The sequence below is a fragment of the Panthera pardus genome, unplaced genomic scaffold (assembly GCF_024362965.1).
Source record: "Panthera pardus isolate Hobbes unplaced genomic scaffold, ASM2436296v1 HiC_scaffold_27, whole genome shotgun sequence".
NCBI classification, from domain to species: domain Eukaryota; kingdom Metazoa; phylum Chordata; class Mammalia; order Carnivora; family Felidae; genus Panthera; species Panthera pardus.
Window position 1 is genome coordinate 78,731,952 of NW_026526843.1, and position 27,550 is coordinate 78,759,501.

At 36.9% G+C, this 27,550-nt stretch overlaps 1 protein-coding gene across 1 annotated transcript in view; it reads left to right on the forward strand.

Annotated features, from left to right (window-relative positions):
- Nucleotides 1-27,550, forward strand: part of WNK3 (WNK lysine deficient protein kinase 3) — a 185,158-nt gene that overhangs the window by 57,543 nt on the left and 100,065 nt on the right. The window contains 3 exon segments of the mRNA XM_019436661.2: nucleotides 2,821-3,115; nucleotides 6,594-6,787; nucleotides 6,879-7,028. Of these exon segments, the coding sequence (XP_019292206.2) occupies nucleotides 2,821-3,115; nucleotides 6,594-6,787; nucleotides 6,879-7,028 (639 nt within the window).

The window sequence follows — 27,550 nt, forward strand, 5'->3', positions numbered from 1 at the left end:
TAGAGGCTGCTTTTCAGTCCCTTCATATGTCCTCACTCCATCTTCAAAGGCAGCAATGACATGTTGAATCCTTAGTCACCAGCTGGTAAAAGGCTCACCCAAATAATCTCCCTATTTTAAGGTCACCTGTTCATAGCAAAATAATGGGATTGATCTCTCCTCATATTCATAGGTTTGAGGATTAGGATGGGACATCTTTGAGGGCCCATAATTTGTGTTCCACAGAAACTTACAAGCCCATTGGATGATGTGATTGCTTGTATCGGACTTGTTAACGTTGACCTCTACGGTGGGCCTTTAATTAAGGAATCTCTGACATCAATATTTGTAGGTCTGTATTCTTGGATTGGTCAGATTCCCCCAGAGAATCATCTTTCAGTGTCCTTCCTGAAGGGTAGGGGGCTGGTTACTGGTATTTTGGTAGCCAAGTGGGGGAAAGGGCTGAGGGTTTCTGCATATGGCATTCAGTGTGCATATTGTCATTTAATCTTACTTTCTACATGGTAGCTTTACTGTCAACTGTGCCTGGTGTTCTATAGTCCAGAGATCCTCTCTTTTACCCTCTCTAGAGAACAAAACTCCAGGCTTCTTGGGGAGGGGAGAATCAATCACCCAAAGGTGTGGAATGGAGGAAGGGGCACAGGGATCCAAATATTTAAGTGCTTCTCACACCAATGCCAGAACAGGAATTGCCAGTTCCTGTGCCTTGTGAATATTTTTCAGTATAAATGATAATGATTCTCCACTTTCCCTAGTTCACCATTTTCAGGTCTTCTAGGTCACTTAATCTGTTTTAGTTCACCATTTTCAGGTCTTCTAGGTCACTTAATCTGTTTTCCACATTCTGGAGTGTCCAAAATGTTGTTGCTGTTGTTTTTCTCTTATTCTCCCTGTTCTTGTGGGTTTATAACTTAAAAATCCATTTAGTATGGGGATTTTTTTAGAGCTTTTGGAGGGAGTGAAAGTAAATATATGGATTCCATCTAACATTTTAATCATCTTTCAACTACCACGAAATTTTCCTGAGTATTCAGACCCACAAGGCATACTTTAAAAAACAGATTGTAGGGGCGCCTGGGTGGCTCAGTCGGTTAAGCCTCCGACTTCAGCTCAGGTCACCATCTCGCGGTCTGTGAGTTCGAGCCCCGCGTTGGGCTCTGGGCTGATGGCTCAGAGCCTGGAGCCTGCTTCTGATTCTGTGTCTCCCTCTCTCTCTGCCCCTCCCCCGTTCATGCTCTGTCTCTCTCTCTGTCTCAAAAATAAATAAACGTTAAAAAAAATTAAAAAAAAAAACAGATTGTAGGACTGAGAATAATCTGCCATGCCACCTCCTCAAGTCATCTTTCTGCTCCTCAGCCCCGCTTTTCTCAGACAGCAAGCCCTTAACTTCTCTCACACTTCTAACACCTGGTAAGATGTAGTACTTTGCTGTGAGCCGATATCCCTTTGCCTGGAGTGTGGATCTCTAAATTTCATCTCCACCTCCCTTAATAGCCAGCAAGTTCCTTTTTTTGTTTGTTTGTTTTAATTCAAGTCAGAGTTTACCTTCCTCTGTGATGCTTTCTTCTCTTTTCCCTTTAGGGCTTTTATAGGAGCTTAAAGCTTTCTACCTTATTTTAAGTTAAATATGTACCATCTTACCACCAGATTTTGTGCTCATACAGGACAAACGACCAGTGTAATAACTTCTATGTCTCTGGAGTCCAGTACTGGGCACATTGTAGGCACTTAATGTTGTTGAATAAGAAACTTTTAATCTTTCACAAACCTTAATGACAGTCATAAATTAACTGTAATAAGACTGCATGTACTGAAACATCAAGTTATTTGTTTGTTTTGTTTAAAGCCACAATTCTTTTAACAATACTTGGTAGTGGTATTTTTCTTATGCTTATTAAAGGCTCTACATTTATGTATGTCTAAGAAAGAACATAGAAGGTGGGCCTGGGTAGCTCACTCGGTTGGGTGTCTGACTTTGGCTCAGGTCATGATCTCACAGTTTGTGAGTTCAAGCCCCGTGTCGGGCTCTATGCTGACAGCCTGGAGCTGCTTCTGATTCTGTGTCTTCCTCAGTCTCTCTCCCACTCTCCTGCTCACGCTCCATGTCTCTCTCTCTCTCTCTCTCTCTCTCTCGAAAATAAATAAACATTAAAAAGAAAGAACCTAGATGTACATCGAAAATATTGAGGGGCGCCTGGGTGGCTCAGTCAGTGAAGTGTTCCACTCTTGGTTTCGGCTCAGGTCATGATCTCACAGGTTCATGAGTTTGAGCCCTACGTCAGGCTCTGCACTGACAGTGTGGAGCCTGCTTGGGATTCTCCCTCTCTCCCTCTCTCTCTGGCCCTTCCCCTGCTCACATGCACTCTGTCTCCCTGTCTACCTCTCAACATAAATAAAGTTGTATAAAAAATTATTTAAAATTTTTTTAATGTTTATTCATTTTTGAGGGGGGGGGTGCAGAGGGGCAGAGAGAGAGTGAGACACAAAATCTGAAGCAGGCTCCAGGCTCTGAGCTGTCAGCACAGAGCCTGATGTAGAGCTCGAACCCACAAAACTGTGAGATCGTGACCTGAGCCAAGTCAGACGCTCAACCGACTAAGCCACCCAGGCACCCCTGTATAAAAAATTATTTAATTACTATGATATACACTTGAAACTATGTCAATTATATTGAATTGAAACAAAAAGGACATGTAAACAAATTAGCTCTTATTTAATGGCATTTGCAATTTGGGAGTGCAAAATAACTCTGCTGGTAAAAAAAAAGTTAAAAATCTTAAATGTTAAAGATGTAGTTTGCTTATTATGTTTTGTTTGTAGGTCAAGTCAGGATTCTTCCATGAAAGTGATTCCAAAGCTGTTGCTAAGTCCATTAGAGACCGGGTCACCCTGATAAAGAAGACAAGGGAGAAGAAACCAGCTGGCTGTTTGGAAGAACGCAGGGATTCCCAGTGCAAGTCTGTGGGGAATGTACTCCCTCAGCACCAGAATGCAACTTTGTCCCCTGCTCCTGCTCAGCACACGGGGGCTGAATGTGAAGAAACTGAAGTTGATCAGCATGTTCGACAACAGTTTCTACAAAGAAAACCACAGCAGCACTGCTCCTCTGTTACAGGTAGTATTCCTAATTTATAAAAGTAAACAAACGTGTGATTGTATTCCCTTATCTTGAAATAGTACTTTTGTGCTCTTCAAAGAATTCTATTATCCATCATTTCATCAGTCCTTTTACAAACTCCCTGAAATAGACAAGCCAGCCTAGTTATCTTATTTTAAAATTAAGAAACTGTTTTGTTACATGACTTGTCCAAAGTGCTAACTGAATAAGAGCTATAATATTTTTACCATTTTTAAAGGTCTAATGTAAATCCTTAAATAAAGAATATTTGGAACTAAAGGGAAAATTTATTTTTTAAGGAGGAATTTTCTAGACTTTAAGATCCTTTGTTTTTAGACTCAAGTATAAAATTATTGTAGTTCCTTTAATTTTTCTGCTATAATGCATTCTCTTCTCTAGAAGGACACAGTATTTTCTTTTCTTTTTTTAGTGTTTTCATAGTAATAACCAATTGTTCTGTAAAGATAGTATTTTCTAGCCAGGTTCTAAGAGAATGAGAATATATATGACCCTTAGATTTTACTGAAATCCTAATGGCAAGTATAGATTAGTTAGGGATTTACATGAAATGGCCAGCAAATGGAGTTGATTTTTTTTTTAACATTTGCAAATTAGTTTATTGTTAATCCATGCTCAGTAAATTAGTATTATATTTCTAACTTAATGGCTTTTTTTTCCGTAACTAATTGGGACAGTCTCCTTGAGGCGTCCTAGTATCAGGAGTCTTTTATTTTTTTTATTATTTTTTTATTTTTTATTTTTTTTATTTTTTATTTTTTATTTTTTAATATATGAAATTTACTGTCAAATTGGTTTCCATACAACACCCAGCGCTCATCCCAAAAGGTGCCCTCCTCAATACCCATCACCCACCCTCCCCTCCCTCCCACCCCCCATCAACCCTCAGTTTGTTCTCAGTTTTTAACAGTCTCTTGTGCTTTGGCTCTCTCCCACTCTAACCTCTTTTTTATTTTTTCCTTCCCCTCCCCCATGGGTTTCTGTTACATTTCTCAGGATCCACATAAGAGTGAAACCATATGGTATCTGTCTTTCTCTGTATGGCTTATTTCACTTAGCATCACACTCTCCAGTTCCATCCACGTTGCTACAAAAGGCCATATTTCATTTTTTCTCATTGCCACGTAGTATTCCATTGTGTATATAAACCGCAATTTCTTTGTCCATTCATCAGTTGATGGACATTTAGGCTCTTTCCATAATTTGGCTATTGTTGAGAGTGCTGCTATAAACACTGGGGTACAAGTGCCCCTATGCATCAGTACTCCTGTATCCCTTGCGTAAATTCCTAGCAGTGCTATTGCTGGGTCATAGGGTAGGTCTATTTTTAATTTTCTGAGGAACCTCCACACTGCTTTCCAGAGCGGCTACACCAATTTGCATTCCCACCAACAGTGCAAGAGGGTTCCTGTTTCTCCACATCCTCTCCAGAATCTATAGTCTCCTGATTTGTTCATTTTGGACACTCTGACTGGCGTGAGGTGATATCTGAGTGTGGTTTTGATTTGTATTTCCCTGATAAGGAGCGACGTTGAACATCTTTTCGTGTGCCTGTTGGCCATCCGGATGTCTTCTTTAGAGAAGTGTCTATTCATGTTTTCTGCCCATTTCTTCACTGGGTTATTTGTTTTTCGGGTGTGGAGTTTGATGAGCTCTTTATAGATTTTGGATACTAGCCCTTTGTCCGATATGTCATTTGCAAATATCTTTTCCCATTCCGTTGGTTGCCTTTTAGTTTTGTTGGTTGTTTCCTTTGCTGTGCAGAAGCTTTTTATCTTCATAAGGTCCCAGTAATTCACTTTTGCTTTTAATTCCCTTGCCTTTGGGGATGTGCCGAGTAAGAGATTGCTACGGCTGAGGTCAGAGAGGTCTTTTCCTGCTTTCTCCTCTAGGGTTTTGATGGTTTCCTGTCTCACATTCAGGTCCTTTATCCACTTTGAGTTTATTTTTGTGAATGGTGTGAGAAAGTGGTCTAGTTTCAACCTTCTGCATGTTGCTGTCCAGTTCTCCCAGCACCATTTGTTAAAGAGACTGTCTTTTTTCCATTGGATGTTCTTTCCTGCTTTGTCAAAGATGAGTTGGCCATACGTTTGTGGGTCTAGTTCTGGGGTTTCTATTCTATTCCATTGGTCTATGTGTCTGTTTTTATGCCAATACCATGCTGTCTTGATGATGACAGCTTTGTAGCAGAGGCTAAAGTCTGGGATTGTGATGCCTCCTGCTTTGGTCTTCTTCAAAATTACTTTGGCTATTCGGGGCCTTTTGTGGTTCCATATGAATTTTAGGATTGCCTGTTCTAGTTTCGAGAAGAATGCTGGTGCAATTTTGATTGGGATTGCATTGAATGTGTAGATAGCTTTGGGTAGTATTGACATTTTGACAATATTTATTCTTCCAGTCCATGAGCAGGGAATGTCTTTCCATTTCTTTATATCTTCTTCAATTACCTGCATAAGCATTCTATAGTTTTCAGCATACAGATCTTTTACATCTTTGGTTAGATTTATTCCTAGGTATTTTATGCTTCTTGGTGCAATTGTGAATGGGATCAGTTTCTTTATTTGTCTTTCTGTTGCTTCATTGTTAGTGTATAAGAATGCAACTGATTTCTGTACATTGATTTTGTATCCTGCAACTTTGCTGAATTCATGTATCAGTTCTAGCAGACTTTTGGTGGAGTCTATCAGATTTTCCATGTATAATATCATGTCATCTGCAAAAAGCAAAAGCTTGACTTCATCTTTGCCAATTTTGATGCCTTTGATTTCCTTTTGTTGTCTGATTGCTGATGCTAGAACTTCCAGCACTATGTTAAACAGCAGCGGTGAGAGTGGGCATCCCTGTCGTGTTCCTGATCTCAGGGAAAAAGCTCTCAGTTTTTCCCCATTGAGGATGATGTTAGCTGTGGGCTTTTCATAAATGGCTTTTATGATCTTTAAGTATGTTCCTTCTATCCCGACTTTCTCAAGGGTTTTTATTAAGAAAGGGTGCTGGATTTTGTCAAAGGCCTTTTCTGCATCGATTGACAGGATCATATGGTTCTTCTCTTTTTTTTTTGTTAATGTGATGTATCACGTTGATCGATTTGTGAATGTTGAACCAGCCCTGCATCCCAGGAATGAATCCCACTTGATCATGGTGAATAATTCTTTTTATATGCTGTTGAATTTGATTTGCTAGTATCTTATTGAGAATTTTTGCATAAATGGAGTTGATTTTTATGTGATTCTTTGTTTTTAGGTTTGCTTTACTAAGAAAATTTTAGTTATACTACAATGTCAACATGGAGAGTTTACATGATGGTTTTTGGTTAATTGTATAGTGTGCATATTTTATTTCAAGTTGTCTCGGGTTGTCAGAGTAAAAGAAAATATAAAACACTTATTATTTCCCATGTCATTTAGACCTTGTGCTTCAAGTTTTTCCTTCTACCTGTTGCTTCTTTTCTTTGTCATAGGTGACAATTTGTCTGAGGCAGGAGCTGGATCTGCTATACACTCAGATACTTCAAGTCATCCCAGTGTGGCCTGTTCCTCAGACCAGAAGATGGGTTCTCAAGTGGTTTCCAACATCCCACAGGCTGAAATAAATGTTCCAGGGATGATTTATCCATCCCAGCAGCAAGTAGGACATTACCAGCAGATTTCAGGGGTAAAGTGAACTGTTATATTTTTAAATATATAATCCATATATTTACTGTAAATGGGAAAGTTTAACATATTTTTTTTTTCTTATTTAACAGCTGCAACAGCAGCCAAAGCTGTCTCAGCCCCACATTTTGCCTTTGGTTCAAGGTCAGTCCACTGTTTTGCCTGTACATGTCCTTGGACCTCCAGTTGTCTCACAACCCCAGGTTTCCCCATTAACTGTCCAGACGGTCTCACAGGTAAAGGTAAGGTGTATTTTAGAGGTTCTGTATTCTGTTAAATGTATTTAACACTGCCTAGATTTTCTCCCTTTCAAAGGCTCTCTTTCATAAATTCAATATAGTTATATAAAACTCACTGAAAGTTAAAAGTTGTTTATGCCTGAGGATGTGCCTAACATTGTGAAACTAGAATCTTGAGACACTGATTGTATTATTGGCAAAGACACTGAGGACACTATATATCGATAAACAAATTTATTTATAAGTCAGATCTCTTGCTCTTGGTGATGATGGTTTGTTCTTTGTATTGGACTTTTCTAGCCTGGTTTGAATGTGGAGGGATGTCTTTTATAGTTAATTAGAAATAATATTTTATAGACAAAATCTTTGGCACTTTATCTAAATTCTTGGCTTTTTAAAAAATTTTAATTCCGGTATAGTTAAACATACAGTGTGATATTAATTTCAGGTGTACAATATAGTGATCCTACACTTCCATGCATCACCCTGTGCTCATCACAAGTGAACTCTTTAATACCCTTCATCTATTTCACCCATCCCCCCCCCCCCCACCTGCCTTCTGGTTAACCAGAAGGGTTTGTTCTCTGTAATTAAGAGTCTGTTTTCTTAGTTTGTCTCTTTTTTTCTTTGTTCGTTTATGTCATTTCATTAATTCCACATGAGTGAAATCATATGGTATTTGTCTATCTCTGACTGACTTGTATCACTTAGTATTATACCCTCTAGATCAATCCATGTTGTTGTAAACAGCAAGATTTCGTTCTTTATTATGGCCAAATAATATTCCATTGTGTTTATACACACACACACACACACACACACACACACACATACATACTACATCTTTATCCATTCATCTATTGATGGACACTTGGGTTGCTTCCATAATTTTGCTGTTGTAATTAGTTTCGCTATAAACATCAGAGTGCATATATCTTTTTGAATTAGTGTTTTTTTGTAATCTTTAGGGGGGAAATACCCAGTAGTGGAATTGCTGGATCATAGGATAGTCCTATTTTTAATTTTTTGAGGAAGCTCCATATTGTTTTCCAGAATGGCTGCACCAGTTTGTATCCTCACCAACAGTGCAAGGGGGTTCCTTTTTCTCCACATCCTTGCCAACACTTGTTTCATGTGTTTTTGGTTTTAGCCATTCTGACAGGTATGAGGTGATATCTCATTGTAGTTTTGATTTGCATTTCCCTGATGATGAGTGATGTTAATCATCTTTTCATGTGTCTGTTGGCCATCTGTATGTCTTCTTTGGAGAAATGTCTGTTCATGTCTTCTGCCTATTTTCAATTGGATTATTTGTGTGTTTTGGTGTTGAGTTGTATAAGATGTTTATATATTTTGGATACTGACAGTTTATTAGATCTTGGCTTTTTTTGATTCATGTTTATTTCTGTAGGAGAAATAAGTGTGTCTTTTTGACTCTGAAACTTAGCATTATTCATTTCTGACAAGGTGTAAACAGTGTTTGTGAGAGTTCATATATTGACTATTCTGGTTCCCTAGGTTATGAACTCTGGACACATGGTTCAGCTTTTTTGTTTTTGCCATCACTGAATTTTCTTTTCTCAACCTCACCAACTCCTACGTGTGCCTTATGTCTTTGGGAATGAGATGGTCTGAGCTCCTAGGCATTCTCTGTATATGATTCAGTTAGCAGCTGGTGCATCTGTTTCTTTTAAGAGATTGATATATAGTAAGTCACAGTTCATCAAACAGTTTTTAATGACTACCATTTCTATGTATGTAAGATAAAGTAAAATATGGCCCATACCCTCAAGGAGTTCACAGTCTTGTAGGAGAAAGCATACACATACTTGACAAATGCCTGATGTATTTAAAACCTGCTGGGGGTAAATTTAATCTGATAGAGTTGACAGTGCATTGTATTTGGCTAGTGTTTGTAGACAACATGGTACATATTCATAATTGCGCTCTTGTGGTTTGATTTGCCTGTTTCTTAGACTTTCATGCCAAGTGTGTTGAAAGGATGCTTAAATTAACTTAGGTTCAACCACATAAGTATGCAGATATATGTATTTTAAAATGTGCTCCAAAAATTTTTTAAGTTTCAAAAATTAGTGTAAGAGTATTATTTACCTATTTAAAAATAAAGCCTATGAAGTTATAAAGAAGACCATGAAAATCACGTGTTATTTCTCCAGCTAGAGACAACTTTTTGTTTATATTTGTCGGTAGAGCCTCTAGATTTGTCTTTTTTCCGTATTATACATATATAATTTTGTTTATATACATCTGAATATCACATACATACTATTTTTTAGACTCCCCCCCCCAATATATAGAAGCCACATAAGCAAGCACTTTGACTGTTGGTGTCTTTTTATGAATGTGGTGGTTCAAGTTCTAGGAATTATTGCATCCAACCTATATTTATTCAGCCAACTCTCTCTCCTCTTTGGAGAGCTTCTATGTTCATTTTAGCTATGATATTGAAATCCTTTTGAGCTTTTTCTTGGAACTTCCAGTGTCTAGTGTGTGAAGGTGTTAGATTCAGTTACTCTGAATCTCTGCCAGGGCTTGAATGAGTTATATAACAAGTGCAATAAATGAGAAGCCACGAGCAGTATATTATTGGGACTGGTCTCAATCCCTTAGTGTATTCAACCAGCATTTACTCATGGTATTAAAGATTTTTATAGGACTAATACCAGTACCTTTTTGATAGCTTACTGAACTTTTTAGAACATAGCATTATTTTATCTATCATTTTGTCTGGGAGAGTCCCATTAAAATGGGCATGGCATATGCATTTATAATTTGAATTTTCCTTGCACCACAACCAGGAACTGCAGCTGAACTTTGGAACAGATGGACAAACTTCAGCCCAACATATGACTTTAGACTTGTCAGTTACTGGAGTTCCACAACCAGTCTTTTCTGCAGTTTCTCCTCAGACATTGTCTGCTTCACGAATGATTTCCCAGCATCCAAAATTGGTCTTCAACTTGAGCCTGGCCCTAGAAATGGAAATCAGGAATTAACCAAATCACCAGATTCTAATGACATCTAACTTCTTTTCTTTCTTTCTTTTTTTTGAGAGAGAGAGAGAGAGAGCACATGAATGTGGGGGGGGGGGGGGCAGAGGGAGAGAGAAAGAAAGGGTGGGGGAGAGAGAGAATCCCAAGCAGGTTCTATGCCCAGTATGGAGCCCGATGTGGGGCTCAATCTCACAACTATGAGATCATGACCTGAGCTGAAATCAAGAGTCGGATGCTTAACCAACTGAATCACCCAGGCACCCCCAGAATTCTAGTTTATTATTGGTTAACTGTTCTCAAGCTTTGTCAAATAATTCTGCACAATACATGAGCAGTGCACAGAAGGCTGCTGGTACAGTTCAGCTCCCTTCTAATTCCACTGGGGGGCATTCAGGGGCCAATTAGCCTTCACAAAAGATATATTTAGTACCCCACCCGTACTCCATAGTACATCAGGAGTCTAGGAGACTCTAGGTTCTTCAGTGCCACAAAGCCAGACTGTGTATTTGAAGAAACCTTTTTTCCAAGCCTCTAGTCAGCAGCAGCCATTAATTTTACAACCTAAAATTATGGCATCACTACAAAAAATTGTGCAGTGGGATTGTATTCTGAGAGTGTCTGAAGCTCGTGCAAGTCAGCAGCAGTGAAAAGGTGATATTAAAAGTGTGATTCACTCCCTGCAATGACCCTCATACTCTATTCAACACACTTCTGCAGGGCCACCTGCAGAACTGCCATCCTTCCCATTGAAGGCTCCTGGGCAGCTGCCATTTGTGATACATCCCCAGAACAAGCTTTTTAGCCATCATAGCCAATTTACCCAATCCAGACTACAGCACAGTGTGTTTATTCACTGTCATCCCCAGAATATCTTCTTTGTACTGTACAACCACCAGGCTCACAGTCAACTCATTCTGTGCAGACTTCTTATCCAGTCCTGCCTGTGGTACAGGCCTCTTATTTGGCTCCAGCCTAAGGGCATCCTGCTTTTCCAGTGCAACCTCAGGTTTTGTCAGCTTTTCCAGACCAGCCAGCATATATGATCCAAGCAGCTTACTCTGTGCAATCTATAGAACAGTTTGCTTACTGGGCACTGCCACTTGAGCATGCCCATTATTCAGCACAAACTGCTTACACCATCTAGACAACTGAACAGGCAACCTACATAACTCAGCAAGTATACACAGTAAACCCTACCGATAACAAGCACATACATATTGCAAATGCTGCAGATCAGAAGTTACACTCCGTACCACCTTATGTAGTACAGACTTCTGATGAACAAATCTATTTAACACAACCCTAAGGTGGTAATTCTTCAAAGTTGGAGCAAAAGACATTTTTAACATTAATCTTAATGTCCAGTACTCAGCAGCTGCATCACAAGCAGATGTTGGTTTTAGACACCAGCAGCTAAAAACCCACTCAATTAGCATTACGTGTCAGAGGGCCATGGAAGGACAACTTCAACATCCTGCGCAGATGTCCTTCATTCAACAGGCCTCCTCACAGGCCCAGATCCAGCCCCCCCCCCCACTTTATCTACAGAGTTTTCACGATCATATCTAACACCAAGCCAGGTTTCTCATTCAGTTTTCATTCAGCATCTGCACATGACTCATTCATCTTGTAGAGAAGCACAGAAAAGCCATCAGTTGTCTACTAAAGAAGGTCTTGTAAATCAACAGCAGTCTTTGGGTAGCCACCACGCTGCTTTCCAGCAGCGTTTACCTCATTCACAGGCACCTAACCAAGTTCAGACATTACCAGGTATGTTGAAGGTATGGATATGGTATGGATTATACCTCCTTTGCAAGAAAACTTGCAACCAGTGGCAATGGAAAAATACATAATGCAGCCCTTAAAGCAGACTCAAGTGCTTCAGCATTAGCAAACATTTCCCCTGAAGAAAACCCTAGCGTAGCACCAGCCAGCATGCATTCAGCAGCAGTCTGCTGTCCAGCCACAGTGGCAACCATCTTCTGGCTCAACACTTGTTTTTCGGTCAGCAGAAACACAATTACAACAGCAGACCCTCTGTCAAAGCTCTGGGGTAGCTCTTTCAAATCAGCCACCTTCTTCTGCTCATCAACACTTAGTATTCCAGTGCAGGCTTCTACTGTCTTTTAGAGCATTTCTATGTTATAGACACAGCAGCATTTGCAAAGCCAAGAAATTCCAAAGGTAAATCCTCCTGGAGGAAAAATATAGATGATTGTGATTTTTCTGTGATGTTCAAGGGTCAGGGAGATAGTGAGCTAGGTAGAAATGGCATTGGACAGGGAGTCACAGTCCCCATTCTTGGGTCTTTTCCTTATTTATTCAGTGCGTGGCCTTGACTCAAGTCTCTGGGGTTTCCTCATCTCTAAAGTTGGAGGGGTTAAACCAGATGATGATAACAAAAAAAATATTTGAGCACCTACTTGGGATGTATCAGTGAATAAAACACAAAAATCCCTTCTGGCATTAACTTTTGTTTCCTGATGCAGAGAGACTCTGTTAATAACCTTAATAAAAAGTAAATTTATAATATGGTCCCAGGAGACTGGGGGAAATGTGGAGCAGGGTAAGGAGGAGAGTGGGTTGTAATTTTAAATAAGGTAGTGATCAGGGTAGGCCTCGTTGACATTTGAGCAAACATTTGAAGGAGGTGATGTAGCCCACAGTGCACATTTGAGGCAGAGGGAATAAGCAGTGAAAGGCCCTGGAGAAGGAGAGTGTCTGGCATGTTTGAAGAACAGCAAGGAGGCCAGTTAATTCTAAAATGTTAGGAGCCAGTGATTATCTTATTACTCTACATTTATAATACAGCATTTGCCTTTATGAGATGATAGTAATGAACACTATTAAGTGATTCCCAGGTGCCAAATACTGTCTTAATGATTTTACATGTACTATTCTCACAACTGTATGAATTGTAGCTATCATTACTCCTGTTTTATAGGTGAGGAAACTGAGGTTCACAGAGGTTACAGGAAGGTCAGGATTTGAACCCAAACTATTTGGCTGCAAAGGCTGTGCCCTTAATCATTACACCCACCAGCCAGCCTCTTTGTAAGATAGTATCCTCCCTGCCAGAATTGGAGAAGACGGACATGATGACTTCATTGAGATTTAGTTAATTCAGGAGATTGATTGAATTATTTATAGAAAGAAATTGACAATCTAGTATATTCTTGTTTCTGTGTGTGTATGTGTGTGTGTGGCTGTTTTGTTCTGCTTTAGATAACTCTGAAGACTCTGAATTTATTGAGTTTGACTAATAAAAATGCCTTGAGGTCCTTAGATAAAAGGTGTGCTGTCCTGTAGGAATTTTCTATTGATGGTATATTAGTATTCCAAACAGCTATTATCTCAAGTACTGTGTATTTTATAAAATTCCCTCTTCCTCAAGGGTATAAATTATAGTGAATTCCAGTGTGTGCAAGCTGACTCCTAACAGAAACAATCAAGGATTAATAAAGATCTTTGCAGTTGATGGTTCTTCAGACAAAGCATGCTATTCTGGGGTTATTTCTTTAAAAAAATTCTTTTAATGTTTATTTATTTTGAGAGAGAAAGAGAGCATGAACAGGGTAGGAGCAGAGAGAGAGGGAAACACAGAATCCAAAGCAGGCTCCAGGCTCTGAACTGTCAGCACAGAGCCCGATGCGAGACTCGAACCCACAAACTACAAGATCATGACCTGAGCCGAAGTCAGACGCTTAACCGACTGAGCCACCCAGGAGCCCCTGGGGTTATTTCTTTAGAATAAAGTTCTTCATGAAATATTTTGGAATGGAATATTCGTTTCTGTAGGTGTGTGCCGTATACTTTCCTTACCTAATTAAAAAAAAAATTCCTCAACATTTTATTAAGAAAAATTTCAAAGATAACAAAAAGTTGAAAAATTATAAAGTGAACACCCATATAACCTACCAACTAGATTCTATAGCTAACTTTTGTTGTATTTGCTCAATTACATATCCATACCTTTATTCACTTATCAATCCATCTTGTTTTTCTGGCACATTTCAAAATTAAAGTTGTTGACATCAGTATACTTCATAAATACTTCAGCATTCATATCATTGGCTAGAACTGAACATTAATTTTTTTAGTTTATATTTGTATGCAGTAAAATGCATAGATTATAATTCAATGAGATTTGACAAATGCTTACACTTGTGTTACGCAACCAATTATCAAAATATAGACCAGGTGTTGGCAAACATTTTCTGTAAAGGTATAGGTAGTAACTGTTTTAGTTGTTGTGGGCTATAGAGTCTCTGTTACAGCGACTCAACTCTGCTATTACATGCATGAAAATGGCCATAGACAATATATTAAAAAAAAATGGACATGGCTGTGTTCCAATATAACTATTCACAAATAGATGGTGTGCCAGCTTTGGCCTGCAGGCTGTAGCTTGTCCACCCAATACAGAATACTGCCATTACTTCAGAAAGCTCCCTCATGACTCTTCCCAGTCAGTACTCCCCACACCCCACCAGAGTTGACTGTTGTTGAGTTTTTTCACCTTAGTTTATCCTGTTCTAGATCTTCATATAATTGGAATCATACAGTGTGTACTCTTGTATAAGGATTTTCTCAGTAGATTTTTGAGATTGATCCACATTGTGTGTATCAATAATTTCTTTTACTGCAGAGTAATATTCTATTGTATGAACATACCAAATCTGTCCATTTTACTATTCATGAGTACCTGAGTGGTTTCTAGTTTGGGGTTATTAATAATAAAACTGCTGTGAATATTCTTGTATAAGTCTTTTTGTTAACATATGCTTTTATTTCTCCTGAATAATACCTAGGAGTAGAATTGCTGGGCCATGGGATAGGTATTTGTTTACCTTTTTTCCAGATTGGCACTATTTTACAGTAACATCAGCAATATATGAGTGTCACACCCTCACTAACTCTAATTTTAGCTATTCTGGTGGGTGTGTAGTGGTATCTTGTAGTTTTAATTTGCATTTCCCTGATGACTGTGTTGTTGAGCACCTTTTCATGTATTTATTGGCCTTTGTGTATTTTTCTTTGTGAAGTGTCTGTTCAAGGCATTTGCCCATTTTACTTTGCCCATTGTAGTTTGCCTTACATTGTTGGCTTGTACAAGTTCTTATATATTCTGGATAATACTAGTCTTTTAGCAAATATATGCTTTACAGATCTATTCTCCAATCGGTGGATTGCTCATTAATTTTTGTAATGATTTCATTGGACGAAACAGAGTATTTAGTCTTGATGAAGTTGACGAAACAGAGTATTTAATCTTGATGAAGTCTAATTCATCAGAATTTTCTTTTGTGGTTATTTTTTTCTGTGGCCTCAGAAACCTTTGCCTACACCCAAGTTACAAAAATACTCCCTGTTTTATGGTTTTAGGTTTTATGTTGAGGTCTTTAGTCCATCCTACATTAATTTTATGAGTGGTGTGAAGTAGGAGGTCAAAGTTCTTTCTTTTCCCCATATGAATAACCCACTGTTTAAGCTGTTGAAAAGATTTCCTTTTCCCATTGGATTGTTTAGCATCTTGTCCAAAGTAAAATAAACTTGTGCTCGCTTCGGCAGCACATATACAAAGTAAAATAAACTTATAAATATGAATCTGTTTCTGGGCAGTGTATCCTGTTGCATTGATCTAGTTGTCCATCCATTTGCCAGCACCACACTGTCTTGATTACTGTTGATTTATAATATATCTTGAAGTTAGATAATACAATTCTTTCTACTTTGTTTGCATTTTCAAGATTTCTTTGGATATTCCAGGTCCTTTGCATTTCCATATAAATCTTAGAATTAGATGGACAATTTCTACCAAAAAATGGTAGAATTTTAGTAGGGATTGTTTCAGATCTGTAGATCAATTTGAGGAGATATGACATAACAATATTGAATCTTCCAACCCAGGAAAATGGCATATTTCTTCATTTATTTATATCTTCTATCATTTCTCGTCAATGTTTTATAGTATGGGGGTTGTGGCACATCATTTGTATGTGTGTGGTGGTAGTGAGAACTCACCTTTGGATAAGCTTATTCCTAATTTATGTTTTGATGATACTAAAAATGGAATTACTTTTTAAATTACATTTTCCAATTGTTTGCCATTTGTATAAAAGTAAAATTGTTTTTTTTCACCTTTTGGGATGAGCACTGGGTGTTGTATGGAAACCAATTTGACAATAAATTTCATATTTAAAAAAAATTATTTTTTTGTCCTTGTACTCTGTGTCTTTATGAAGTTCAATTTATTAGTTCTTGTTCTTTCATTGATCCCTTGAGATTTTCAATGTAAATAATCAAATGCAGACAGTTTTATGTCTTCCCTTCTAATCTTTATGCTTTTTATTTCTGTTTTTGCCTTATTGCACTGGCCTCAACCTCTAGTACAATGTTAAATAGCAAAAAAGATACTGGACATTTTGCCTTGTTCCCTGATATAAGGGAGAAAGTGCTTGATATTTCACCACTAAGTATGCTGTTAGATGTAGGGTTTTCTAGATGACCTTTATCAGATGAAGAATTTCCCCATATTCTCAATTCACTAAAAATATTTTATCCTGAGTGGATGTTGAATTTTGTCAAATGCTTTTTTTCTGCATCTGTTGAAATGGTGATATGACATATGACTAATATGGCTAAATTTACATATACCATTTTACTATTTTTTCTCTTTACCCCTCTGGTTTTTTTTATTTCTCCTGGCCAAACTTCTTTGGGTAAAAAAAATTTTTTTTTAGAATCCAGTTTTAATTTTACTATTTTTTTTAGCTAAATACTCTTCCTATGTTTTAGCAATTTCTATCAACTTTATTTATCTAGGCATTCTTTTATTGAGATATAATTCATACACCGTAAAATTCACCCTTTTAAAGTGTACAATTCTATGATTTTTAGTATATTCACAAGGTTGTGCAACCATCACCACTAATTCCAGGATATTCTTGTCACCCTAAAAGAAACGCCCTATCTATTAGCAGTCATTATTCTTTACCTCCACCTCCCCTGCCCCTGCCATTCACTTATCCAATATCTATTTAGTTGCTTATTCTAGACATTTCATATAAATGGAATCATGCTATATATGCCTTTATGTGTCTGGCTTCTTTCACTTATGATAATGTTTTCAGGGTTTATCCATGGGGTAGCATGCATCAGTATTTCATTCCTTTTTACAGCCAAATAATATTCCATTGTATAGACATATTTTGTTTACACCTCTATCAGTTGTTGGACATTTGGGTTGTTTTTACTTTTTTGTTGTGAATAATGCTAGTATGAGCATTTGTGTACAAGTTTTTGTGTGAACATTCATTTCTCTGGTAATATACTCAGGAGTGAAATTGCTGAGCCATATGGTAACTCCATGTTTAACTTTTTGAGGAACTGCCAAATTTTCCAAAGCATGTGTACCATTTTACATTCCTACCAGCAAGGTATAAGGATTTCAATTTCTTCACATCCTTCCCAACACTTATTACTTGCCTTTTTGATTGTAGCATCCTAACGGATGTGAAGTGGTTTGCATTTCCTTAAAGGCTAATGATGTTGAGAATCTTTTCAAATTCTTGTGGACTCTGTGTATCTTCTTTTTTTCTTCTTTGGAGAAATATCTATTCAAGTACTTTGCCCATTTAAAAAATGTTTTTTAATGTTTATTTATTTTTGAGACAATGCGAGAGACAGAGTGCAAGTGGTGGAGGGGCAGACAGAGGGAGACACAGAATCTGAAGCAGCCTCCAGGCTCTGAGCTGTCAGCACAGAGCCCAACGCAGGGCTCAAACTCACGAACCATGAGATCATGACCTGAGCCAAAGTCGGACGCTCAACCAACTGAGCCACTCAGGCGCTCCAGTCCTTTGCCCATTTTTAAATTAAGGTTCTTTTTGTCTTTTAATTGTTGAGTTTTAAGTGTTCTTTATATATTCTGGATGCTGGACCCTTATCAGATTTGCGACTTGCCAGTATTTTCTCCCATTCGGTGTGTTCTCTTTTCACTTTCTTGATACTGTGCTTTGCAGCTTAAAACTTTTTAATTTGATAAATCCAGTTTATGTTTTCTTTGGTTGCTTTGTGCTTTTGTAATTTTTCCTTTTTAATTTGAAAGCCCTTTATTTCTTTTTCTTCCTGATTGCTCTTTCTAGAACTTCCAGTGCCATGTGGAATAGAAGTAGTGAGAGAGGACATCCTTGTGTGATTCCTGATCTTAGTGGGAAAGATTTGAGTCTTTCACCATTAAATGTAATGTTAGCTATGGATGTTTCCACTTTTAAACAACTTTATTCAGGTATAATTTATGAACAATAAACTGCATATATTTATAGCATACAATTCAATGACTTGATAGATATATGCCACAATCAAGACGTTTAACATTTCACCAATCCCCAAAAGTTTCTTGTGTCCCTTTTCAGTGTTTTTTTTTTTTGTGGTTTCTCAAGGGATTTCAATTTACATTCTTAATTCTTCAGTTTCTACATGGCTTTAATATTTTATTTAATAGTGTATTATATAAAATATAATAACCATGTAACCATTTATTCCCTCTAAGCTTTAAGCTATCATTGATATTGATATATATATACATATATATATATATGTATATATATATGTATGTATGTATGTGTGTGTATATATACACATATATATTATACCTACATGTATCATAAGCCATACAATGCAATCTTATAACTTTTGCCTTATATAAACAAACATTTTTCAAGAAAGTAAGAGAACAAATTTAAACTTTGATGAGGTCCAATTTTTCAATTTATTTATTTTTTGTATTGATTGTGTCTTTGATGTTAAATCTAACTTTTTGCCTAGTCTTAGACCCTGGAGTTATTCTCTTGTTTTTGTTTGTTTGTTTAAGTTTATTCATTTATTTTGAGAGAGAAGAAGGGGACGGGTAGAAATAGAGGAAGAGAGAGAATCCCAAGCAGGCTCCACGCTGTCAGTGTAGAGTCTAACACGGGGCTTGATCTCATAAACTGTGAGATCATGACCTGAGCCAAAATCAAGTTGGACACTTAACTGAGCCACCCAGGTGCCCCTATTTGTTTTTTAATTTATGGTTTTCACTTATGATCTAGGTGATCTATGTTATTTTGTTAATTTTTGTATAAGGTGTGAGGTTAAGTTCTGGATTTTTCTTTTTCTTTCTTTTCTTCTACCTATAGATGTACAATTGCTCTAGTGTGATTTGTTGAGAAGACTACCCTTCTTCCATTGAATTACTTTTTATACCTTTGTCTAAAATCAGTTGGGCATGTTTGTGTGGGTCTTTTTCTGGGTTCTCTATTTTATTAAATTCATTTATGTCTCTGTCTCCCTGTTAATTACATAGGTCTTGATTACTGTTGCTATACAGAAAGACTAACATTGAGTAAAGTGTTTTCTCCCCCTGCCTTCTTTTTTTAAAGATTATTTTAGTCATTATCTAGCTATTATAGGACTTCTAATTTTCCATATAAAGTTTAGAATAATCTTGTCTATATCTATAGCAAATCTTGTCAGGATTTTGATAGTAATTGCATTAATCCTATATATAAATGTGGGGAGAATTGACATGTTTACCGTATTGAGTCTTCCACTACTCATGAATGCAGTGTCTCTCCGTATATTTAGGTCTTCTTTGATTGTTTTCATTAGCACTTTGTAATTTTCAGCATACATATACTGAACATCTTTTATTAAATTTAAGTATTAAGTAATTTTCTTTGGAGAGATTACAAATGGTATTGTTTTTCATTTCAGTTTCACATGTTCATTGTACATAGAAATGCAATTGGTGTGTGTGGGAGGGGGTGTGTGTGTCTTGTATCCTATGACTTTGCTGAACTTAATTATTTTTAGAAGAGTTTTTTGGGTAGAATACTTGTGATTTTTTTTTATGTAGACAATCATGTAATCTCCAAAATGTAGACCATTTAATCTCTTTCTACTCTATATGCCATTCTCTTTCTACTCTATATGCCATTTAGTTCTTATTTTCCTTTTGTTGTGCTGGTTAGCATTTCAAATACTGTGTTGAATAAGAGTGATGAGAATGAACATACCTTGTTTCCAAGCTTAGAGGAAAACATTAAGTCTTTCACGATTAGGTATGATGTAAGCTATAGATTTTTCCTACATGCTCTTTATCAAGTTGAGGTAGTACCTAGCAGCTATTTGAGTCACTGAGAAAAATTCCTTTTCTCTGTTAATATAATTTTATGATTTTTTTTTTACCTATTGGTGTTGTGGATTACATTGATTTCAAATGTTGAAACAGCATTGCATCCTTGGAATAGACCCATTTGGTCATAATGTATGATTCTTTGTGTATATTGTTGGATTTAATTTACTAACATTTCATGCAGGATTTTTGAATCTTAAGTTCATGAGAGATATTAGTCTGCCATTTTTCTATATCTTTGTAATTTTCTGTCTGGAGATTGTATCAATTGCTGAGAGAGGATGCTGAAGTTTATAATCGTAGATTTATATATTTCTCTTTTTAGCTGATTTTTTCCCATTTGTTTTGAAGGTCTCTTGTTCCATGCAGTCACATTTAGGATGGCTAGGTCTGCTTGTTGGATTGATCTTTTTATCATTATATTATGTCCCTTTTCATCCCTACTAATCTTCTTTTCTCTGAAGTACACTTTATCTGATACTACATATCCACTCCTGCTTTCTTTTGATTAATGTTAGCATGGTATATCTTTCTCCTTCTTTCTACTTTCAACCTACTTGTCTTATTGTGTTTAAAGTGAATTTCTAGTAGAAAGCATCCAGCTGGGTTGGGGGTTTTTTTGTTGTTGTTTTTTTACCCACTCTGCCCATGTTTTCCTTTCATTTGGTATATTTAGACCATTTACACTCAAAATAATTATTGATATCTTAGGACTTAAGTTTGACATTTTAGTATTTGCTTTTTGTTTCTTTCCCATGTTCTACTTCCTCTGTTTCTCTGTTCTTGTCTTCCTGTAAGTTACTTGCAGAAATTTTCAGGATTCCTTGTTTTATTTATACTGTTTGCATGTATTGTGCTGTATAGTTTTTTAGTGGTTGCTCTAGGTATTACGCTCTGTATATGTAACTAATACACTCTTCTAGTATGGACATTTTACCACTTCAGGTTGAGTATTGAAACCTTACTTCCATTTAGGTCTCCTTACCCTTCCTACTTTTAAAATATAATTGTCTCGGGGCGCTTGGGTGGCTCAGTTGGATAGGCATCCAACTTTGGCTCAGGTCATTATCTCACAGCTTGGCTCATTAGTCTGAGCCCCACATTGGGTTCTATGCTGACAGCTCAGGGCCTGGAGCCTGCTTCAGATTCTGTGTCTCCCTCTCTCTCTGCCCCTCCCCTGCTCTCTCTCTCTCTCTCTCTCTCTATCAAAAGTAAATAAACACTAAAAAAAATTTAAATATAATTGTTTCAGAGCGCCTGGGGGGCTCAGTTGGTTGAACGTCCAACTTCAGCTAAGGTCATACTCTCACAGTTCATGAGTTCAAGCCACATGTCCAGCTTTGCGCTAACAGCTCAGAGCCTGAAGCCTGCTTCAGATTCTGTCTCTCTCTCTCTCTCTCTCTCTCCCTCCCTCACCTGCTCACGCTCTGTCTCTGAAAAATAAATAAATATTAAAAAATTAAAAATAAATAAAAATAAAACATAATTGTCTCAAGTGTATCCTCATATGTTAAGTACCACAATAGATGTTATATGTTTACAGACCTACTGGCGAAAAGTTCTAGTTTTGTTTAGTCTGAGAATATCTTTTTTTTCTCTTTCATTTCTGAAGGTATATTTTGCTGGATGTAGAATTCACGGTTAACAATTATTTTCTTCCAGCATTTGAAAAATGTTATGCCCCTCCTTTTGGCTTCCATATGTTTAGGTGAGAAATATGCTGTCATTCAAGTTGATGTTCCACTAATGTAATGTGTTGTTACTTCCTAGTTGCTGTTAAAATTTAGTTTTTACAAGTTTAATTATGATGTATCTTGGCATGGATTTCTTTGGGTTTATCCTCTTTGAAATTCACTCAGCTTCATGCATTTGTTTTATGTCTGGCCAAATATGGGAGGTTTTCAACTATTATTTCTTTGAATATTATTTTCTGCTACATGTTCTTTCTTGTTTCCTGCCAAGGCTCCGATTCAGTCTTTTTTTGTTTTATTGTGTTCCATAGGTTTAGAGGCCCTGTTAATTTCTTTCAGTTTCTTATCTCTTTTATTCAAACTGAGTAAATTCTAATTAATCTGTACTCAAGTTCACTTATTCTGTTTTCTGTCATTTGCATGCTGTTAATTAGCCCATTCAGTTAGTTTTTTATTTACATTATTTTTTATTTCTATAATTTCTATATAGTTCATATAAGTTCTATTTTTTCCCTCAGGTTTTCTATTTTTTCATTTGTTTCCAGAGAAATTATAATTACTTACTGAGGATTTTTTTCTGACAGCTGCTGTAAAATCCTTGTAAGATAATTCCGACATCTGATTCATCTTGGTATTGGTGTGAGTTGATTGCATTTTCCCATTTGAGTTGTGATTTTTCTTTTCATGTGACAAGTGATTTTTTTTGTTGTATGTTGGATATTTTTAGTATTATGATTGGGGATTCTTGGTCATATTTAAATCTTCTATTTTAGCAGGCACTTGGACTATTGAGTTTAGCCTGTAGACTCTATCCTTCTTTTGTGGACCATAGTTCCAAAGATAATTTAGTTTCTTGAGCTCTTGTAATACTGTTCTGGTCTGCTTGGTCTTCTGGCTCTTGTTGAGCCCTCACTGGGCCCCTGTTGGTGCTACCTGCAGTAGTGGAAAGGGTTTTTCTGGGCTGCCAAGTGTTAGATTTCAGGAGTGGTAGATGCTGGGCCGAAGGATGGAAAGCATATCCCCTGGCCTCTTATCTGGCCACCTGATGCTGGTACCCTTCATACTCGATATTGCCTAGTGCCACTAGAATATGGAAGCATTTACCTGGTTACTGTTTATTGCTGGTCAGGAGTTGAGGGGTCATCATGGCTCTCTTCCACTGGACACAGGTGAGGACATAATGATGTGGGTTGCCTTCTGCCTTTAGGTGAAGTGTCAGGAGACACCTAGTCTGGAACTTTTCCTGCTGTGTGGTGGAGCACAGGAGCTTCTGGGTCTGGAAGGCTCTGTACTACCTGACTCTTTCCTCTGTTTCTTCAATCTTGTAAGAATGTTGGTGTTTTCTTTTGATTTTTATCTGCTATAGGGATTACTCTCAGATGAAAAGCCATAAAAATGGCAAACTCATCCACTATTCTTCCTTTTTTCCTACTGACACCTTCCTACCAGTTTCTACCTGCTTTTGCTTGGTCTCAGGCAGTGTTTTGTTTTACATTTGTCCAGCACTTTCATTGGTAACTGCCCAGGGTGGGGGAGGGTATTAGAAGTAGACCTTACTTTCCCAATTTTTGTCATTGCAAAATAGCACTTAACGTGAGGTAATCACTGTAGTCCTGTCAGTAAACCCTAGAAAGTTGAAGGGATGGTATGAATTTCTGATATTTGGGTTATTTTACTGCCAAGGTAGAGGAAAGAGAGATCTTCAGTCTGGTCAAATAGCAAGCTATGCTTACATTTTGTGTCTGTCTCTCCAATAAAACTGAAGGTTTTTTGCATAGAGATCTGTACACTATTTACCTCTGTATTCCTAGCACCTAGCATAATGATTGATAAAAATAGTTGCTTGTTGCATGTCTGTTGAATAAATTAATAAATAACAATGTCTATAGATATCTCTATCGTCCTGTTCTCAGTGACAGAAGTGTTCTTTGTTAATATTTATCATTCTTGTTGCCTAATCAGGACTTCCAAATTGATAATGAACTTGTGTTTGGTGGGTGACCTAATATCTGTTCTTATTTGTCCATTTTATTTTCCCATTTAGAAATGGACTAGGGACATAAGAGACAGGAAGTGAATCATGAATTCAGATATGCCAATTGTGGTTTTGATCATTTTATCAAATAATATGGAAAACCACTTATTCTGATAATTATTTATTGCTAAGGTCAGCATTTCTTACTTCCTCTAGTGTGATGTGTTAGTAGTAGTGAATTAGTACTTCCAGTGGTTAAGATTGATTTCATTTGACATTGTGGTCTAATCAAGTATCCATTTAGATGGTTTAATTTTCAAGCTCTTGAAGAGAAATATTAAACCTCAGCATTTTATATGCAGTTGCATCCCTGCTCAGTATGTTTCGATATCACTTTGCTTTTCTACCACAGTATTTGCATTATTTTTTCTTTTTTAAAAATATTTTTCCAGTTACTTTAATTATATGAGTAACATGCCAATATATACTTATGATAAAAATTTAAAACAATACAGAGAAGCCTCATTTGATCCACCCATATCCTTGTTCCTTCCGTTGTCAGATTGGTGTATATTCTTTCAGATCTTTTTCAGTGTAGTTACATATATAGATATGTACACTTAGACCTTACACAACATTGTTTTCTGGTTTGGTCTTTCAGCACATAAAAGAGATCCTACTGTATATGTCACTTTGTACTTTTTTAACTTAATTATGTGTCTTGGAAATATATCTTTATTATTACATATAGGTATACTGGATTTCATTTAATTTTTATTTAATTGCTCCATAGTATTCATTAGTAAGACTACACTGAAGTTTGTTTAGCTGTTCATCCTGCTGATGAACATTTTGGCTCTTTCCAGTTTTTCACTATGTTTTAAAAATTTATTTTTATTTTATATTTATTTATTTATTTTTAATATTTATTTATTTTTGAGAGAGACAGAGTGTGAGCAGGGGAGGGTCAGAGAGAGAGGGAGACACAGAATCTGAAGCAGGCTCCAGGCTCTGAGCTGTCAGCACAGAGCCCAATGCAGGGCTCAAACCCATGAACCATGAGATCATGACCTGAGCCAAAGTCAGACACTTAACCGGCTGAGCCACCCAGGCACCCTTATTTATTTATTTAGAGAGAAGGGAAGGGGCAGAGGCGGAGAGAGAATCTTTTTTTAAAGTTTATTTACTTTGAGAGAGAGAGAAAGAGAGAGAGAGAGAGATCGCGCCTATGTGTGAGAAGGAGGGAGGGGCAGAGAGAAAGGTTAAAGAGAATCCCAGTATGGGGCTTGACATGAACTGTGAGATCATGACCTGAGACAAAATCAAGAGTCAGATGCCCAACTGACTGAGCCACCCAGGTACCCTGAGAGAGAAAGTGCGAGAATGAGAGAGAGAGAGAGGGAGGGAGGGAGGGAGAGAGAGAATCTTAAGCAGGCTCCATACCCAGCATGGAGCCCGAGAGAGAGAGAGAGAGAGAGAGAGAGAGAGAGAGAGAGAGAGAGAGAATCTTAAGCAGGCTCCATACCCAGCATAGAGCCCAAGGTAGGCCCAATGTGGGGCTTGATCTCACGACTGTGAGATCATGACCTGAGATGAAGTCAGGAGATGGACGCTTAACCGACTGAGCCACCGAGGCGCCCCCAGTTTTTCACTATTTTAACTAATATTATAGTGAACAAAGTAGATCATACTAGAATAGACACTGAGGCAGAATTACTAGACTATAGGTCCTATACGTTTTTTATATTAATACATATTGCCAAATTGCTTTTCCAAGGGACTAGACCAATTTAAATTCTCAGCAGCCAGTGGTACAATCTGTCAATATTTGATAATATCAGATTTTTTTTTGCTAGACTGATGAGTAAAAAGAACATATTGTTTTAATTTATATTTCCTTGATTACTAGAGATGATGAGCGTGTCTTTATAAGTTTATTTTTAACTTTTTATTTTGAAATGATTTTAGATTCACATAGTGTTTGCCAAAATAGTACAGAGAGTTCCTGTGTACCCCTCCACTCAGCTTTCCCCAATATTAACATCTTATATAACCATAGTGCAATCATCAAAACCAGGAAATTGACAGTGTATGATACTATTAATTAAACAAAAAACCTTATTTGGATTTTAACAGTTATCACATGCACTCATTTATTTTGTGTGTATCTGTAGTTCTGTAAATTTATTTCATGTATAGATTTGTGTAGCAATCTCCACAATCAGAATGCAGAACAGTTCCTTCACTCAGAAAAACTCCTTTGAGCTATCCATTTATAATCATACCCTCTTCCACCTCTAACCCCTGGCAATCACTAATCTGTTCCCCATCAAGATCATTTTCTCCTTTGGAGACTATCGTATCAATGAAACTATACAATGTGTAACCTTTTGAAAGTGACTTGAGATCCATTCCAGTTGTTATGTGTATCACTAGTTGGTTACTTTTTATTGTTGAATACTATTCCCTTACATAGCTACACCATAGTTTGTTTACTTCTTCATTTGTTTATTGAATATTCATTTTTTTGCTTGCAAATGTTATTTGCCTATTTGTCTGAGAACTTTCTCTTTTTCTTTTTGATTTCTTTATATGTTCTAATACTAATTCTTTGCTAAATATAGTGCAATTACTTTCTTTCAGTGTGTCCTAATTTGCTTATAGTGTCCTTTGTCACCCAGAAGCTTTTATTTTTTATAAGATCAAATCTATTCACCACTTTTTTTTCCTTTTGGATTTTGCAGCTTGCTTAGGAAGGCTCAGCGTAAAATATTCTTCTATATTTTCTTCTAATACTCTAAAATTTTTTCTTTGTTTAGCTCTATGTTCCATTTTGAATTTTTTAAATGTTTTTATTTACTTTTGAGAGAGAGAAAGGGAGGAATACAGAGAGAGAGAGAGAACGAATGAACAAACATGAGCAGAGGAGAGGCAGAGAGAGAGGGAGACACAGAATCTGAAGCAGGCTCTGGGCTCTGAGCTGTCAGCACAGAGCCCAATGCAAGGCTTGAACTCACAAACCGTGAGATCATGACCTGAGCCGAAGTCAGGCACTTAACCGACTGGGCCATCCAGGTGCCCTTCTATATTCCATTTTGATTTTGAGTTTTTTTGTGGACTATCTGAAGTAAAGATCTAGTGTTTTTTCAAAATGAATAGATATCTGTCCCAACATATTTATCATTATCCCAACTGTTTGTCATTTCCACACTGATCTGAAATGGTATCTTTATCATATCTGAAATTACTATACATACTTGACTCATTTCTCAATTCTCTTTTGTTCCTTTGACTTTTATCTATTCTTATACCAATACTCTAGTGTTTTTAACGACTTTATTTGTAAGAAATTAAAGATTTTTCTTTGATTTACTCTTAGATAAAACTTGTTTTAAATGATTGTTAATTTTGAATTGGATACATTTTTATTGTTAATATATGTATTTATGGCATTGTAGTCAGACCACACTGTCTACTTATTGGAATTTGATATTTCTTTTTTTTTTCTCTGTGTGCTAAAGATTTATATTTTCCATTCTGGGATGTGTATTCCAAGTTTTGTCTATATTTATTACATTATGCTTCTTAATTATAATATTAAAATTCTCTATATCCTTTCTTTTTTGTCCAATTCTTTCACTTTCTGAGAAAAAGCATTGAAGTAT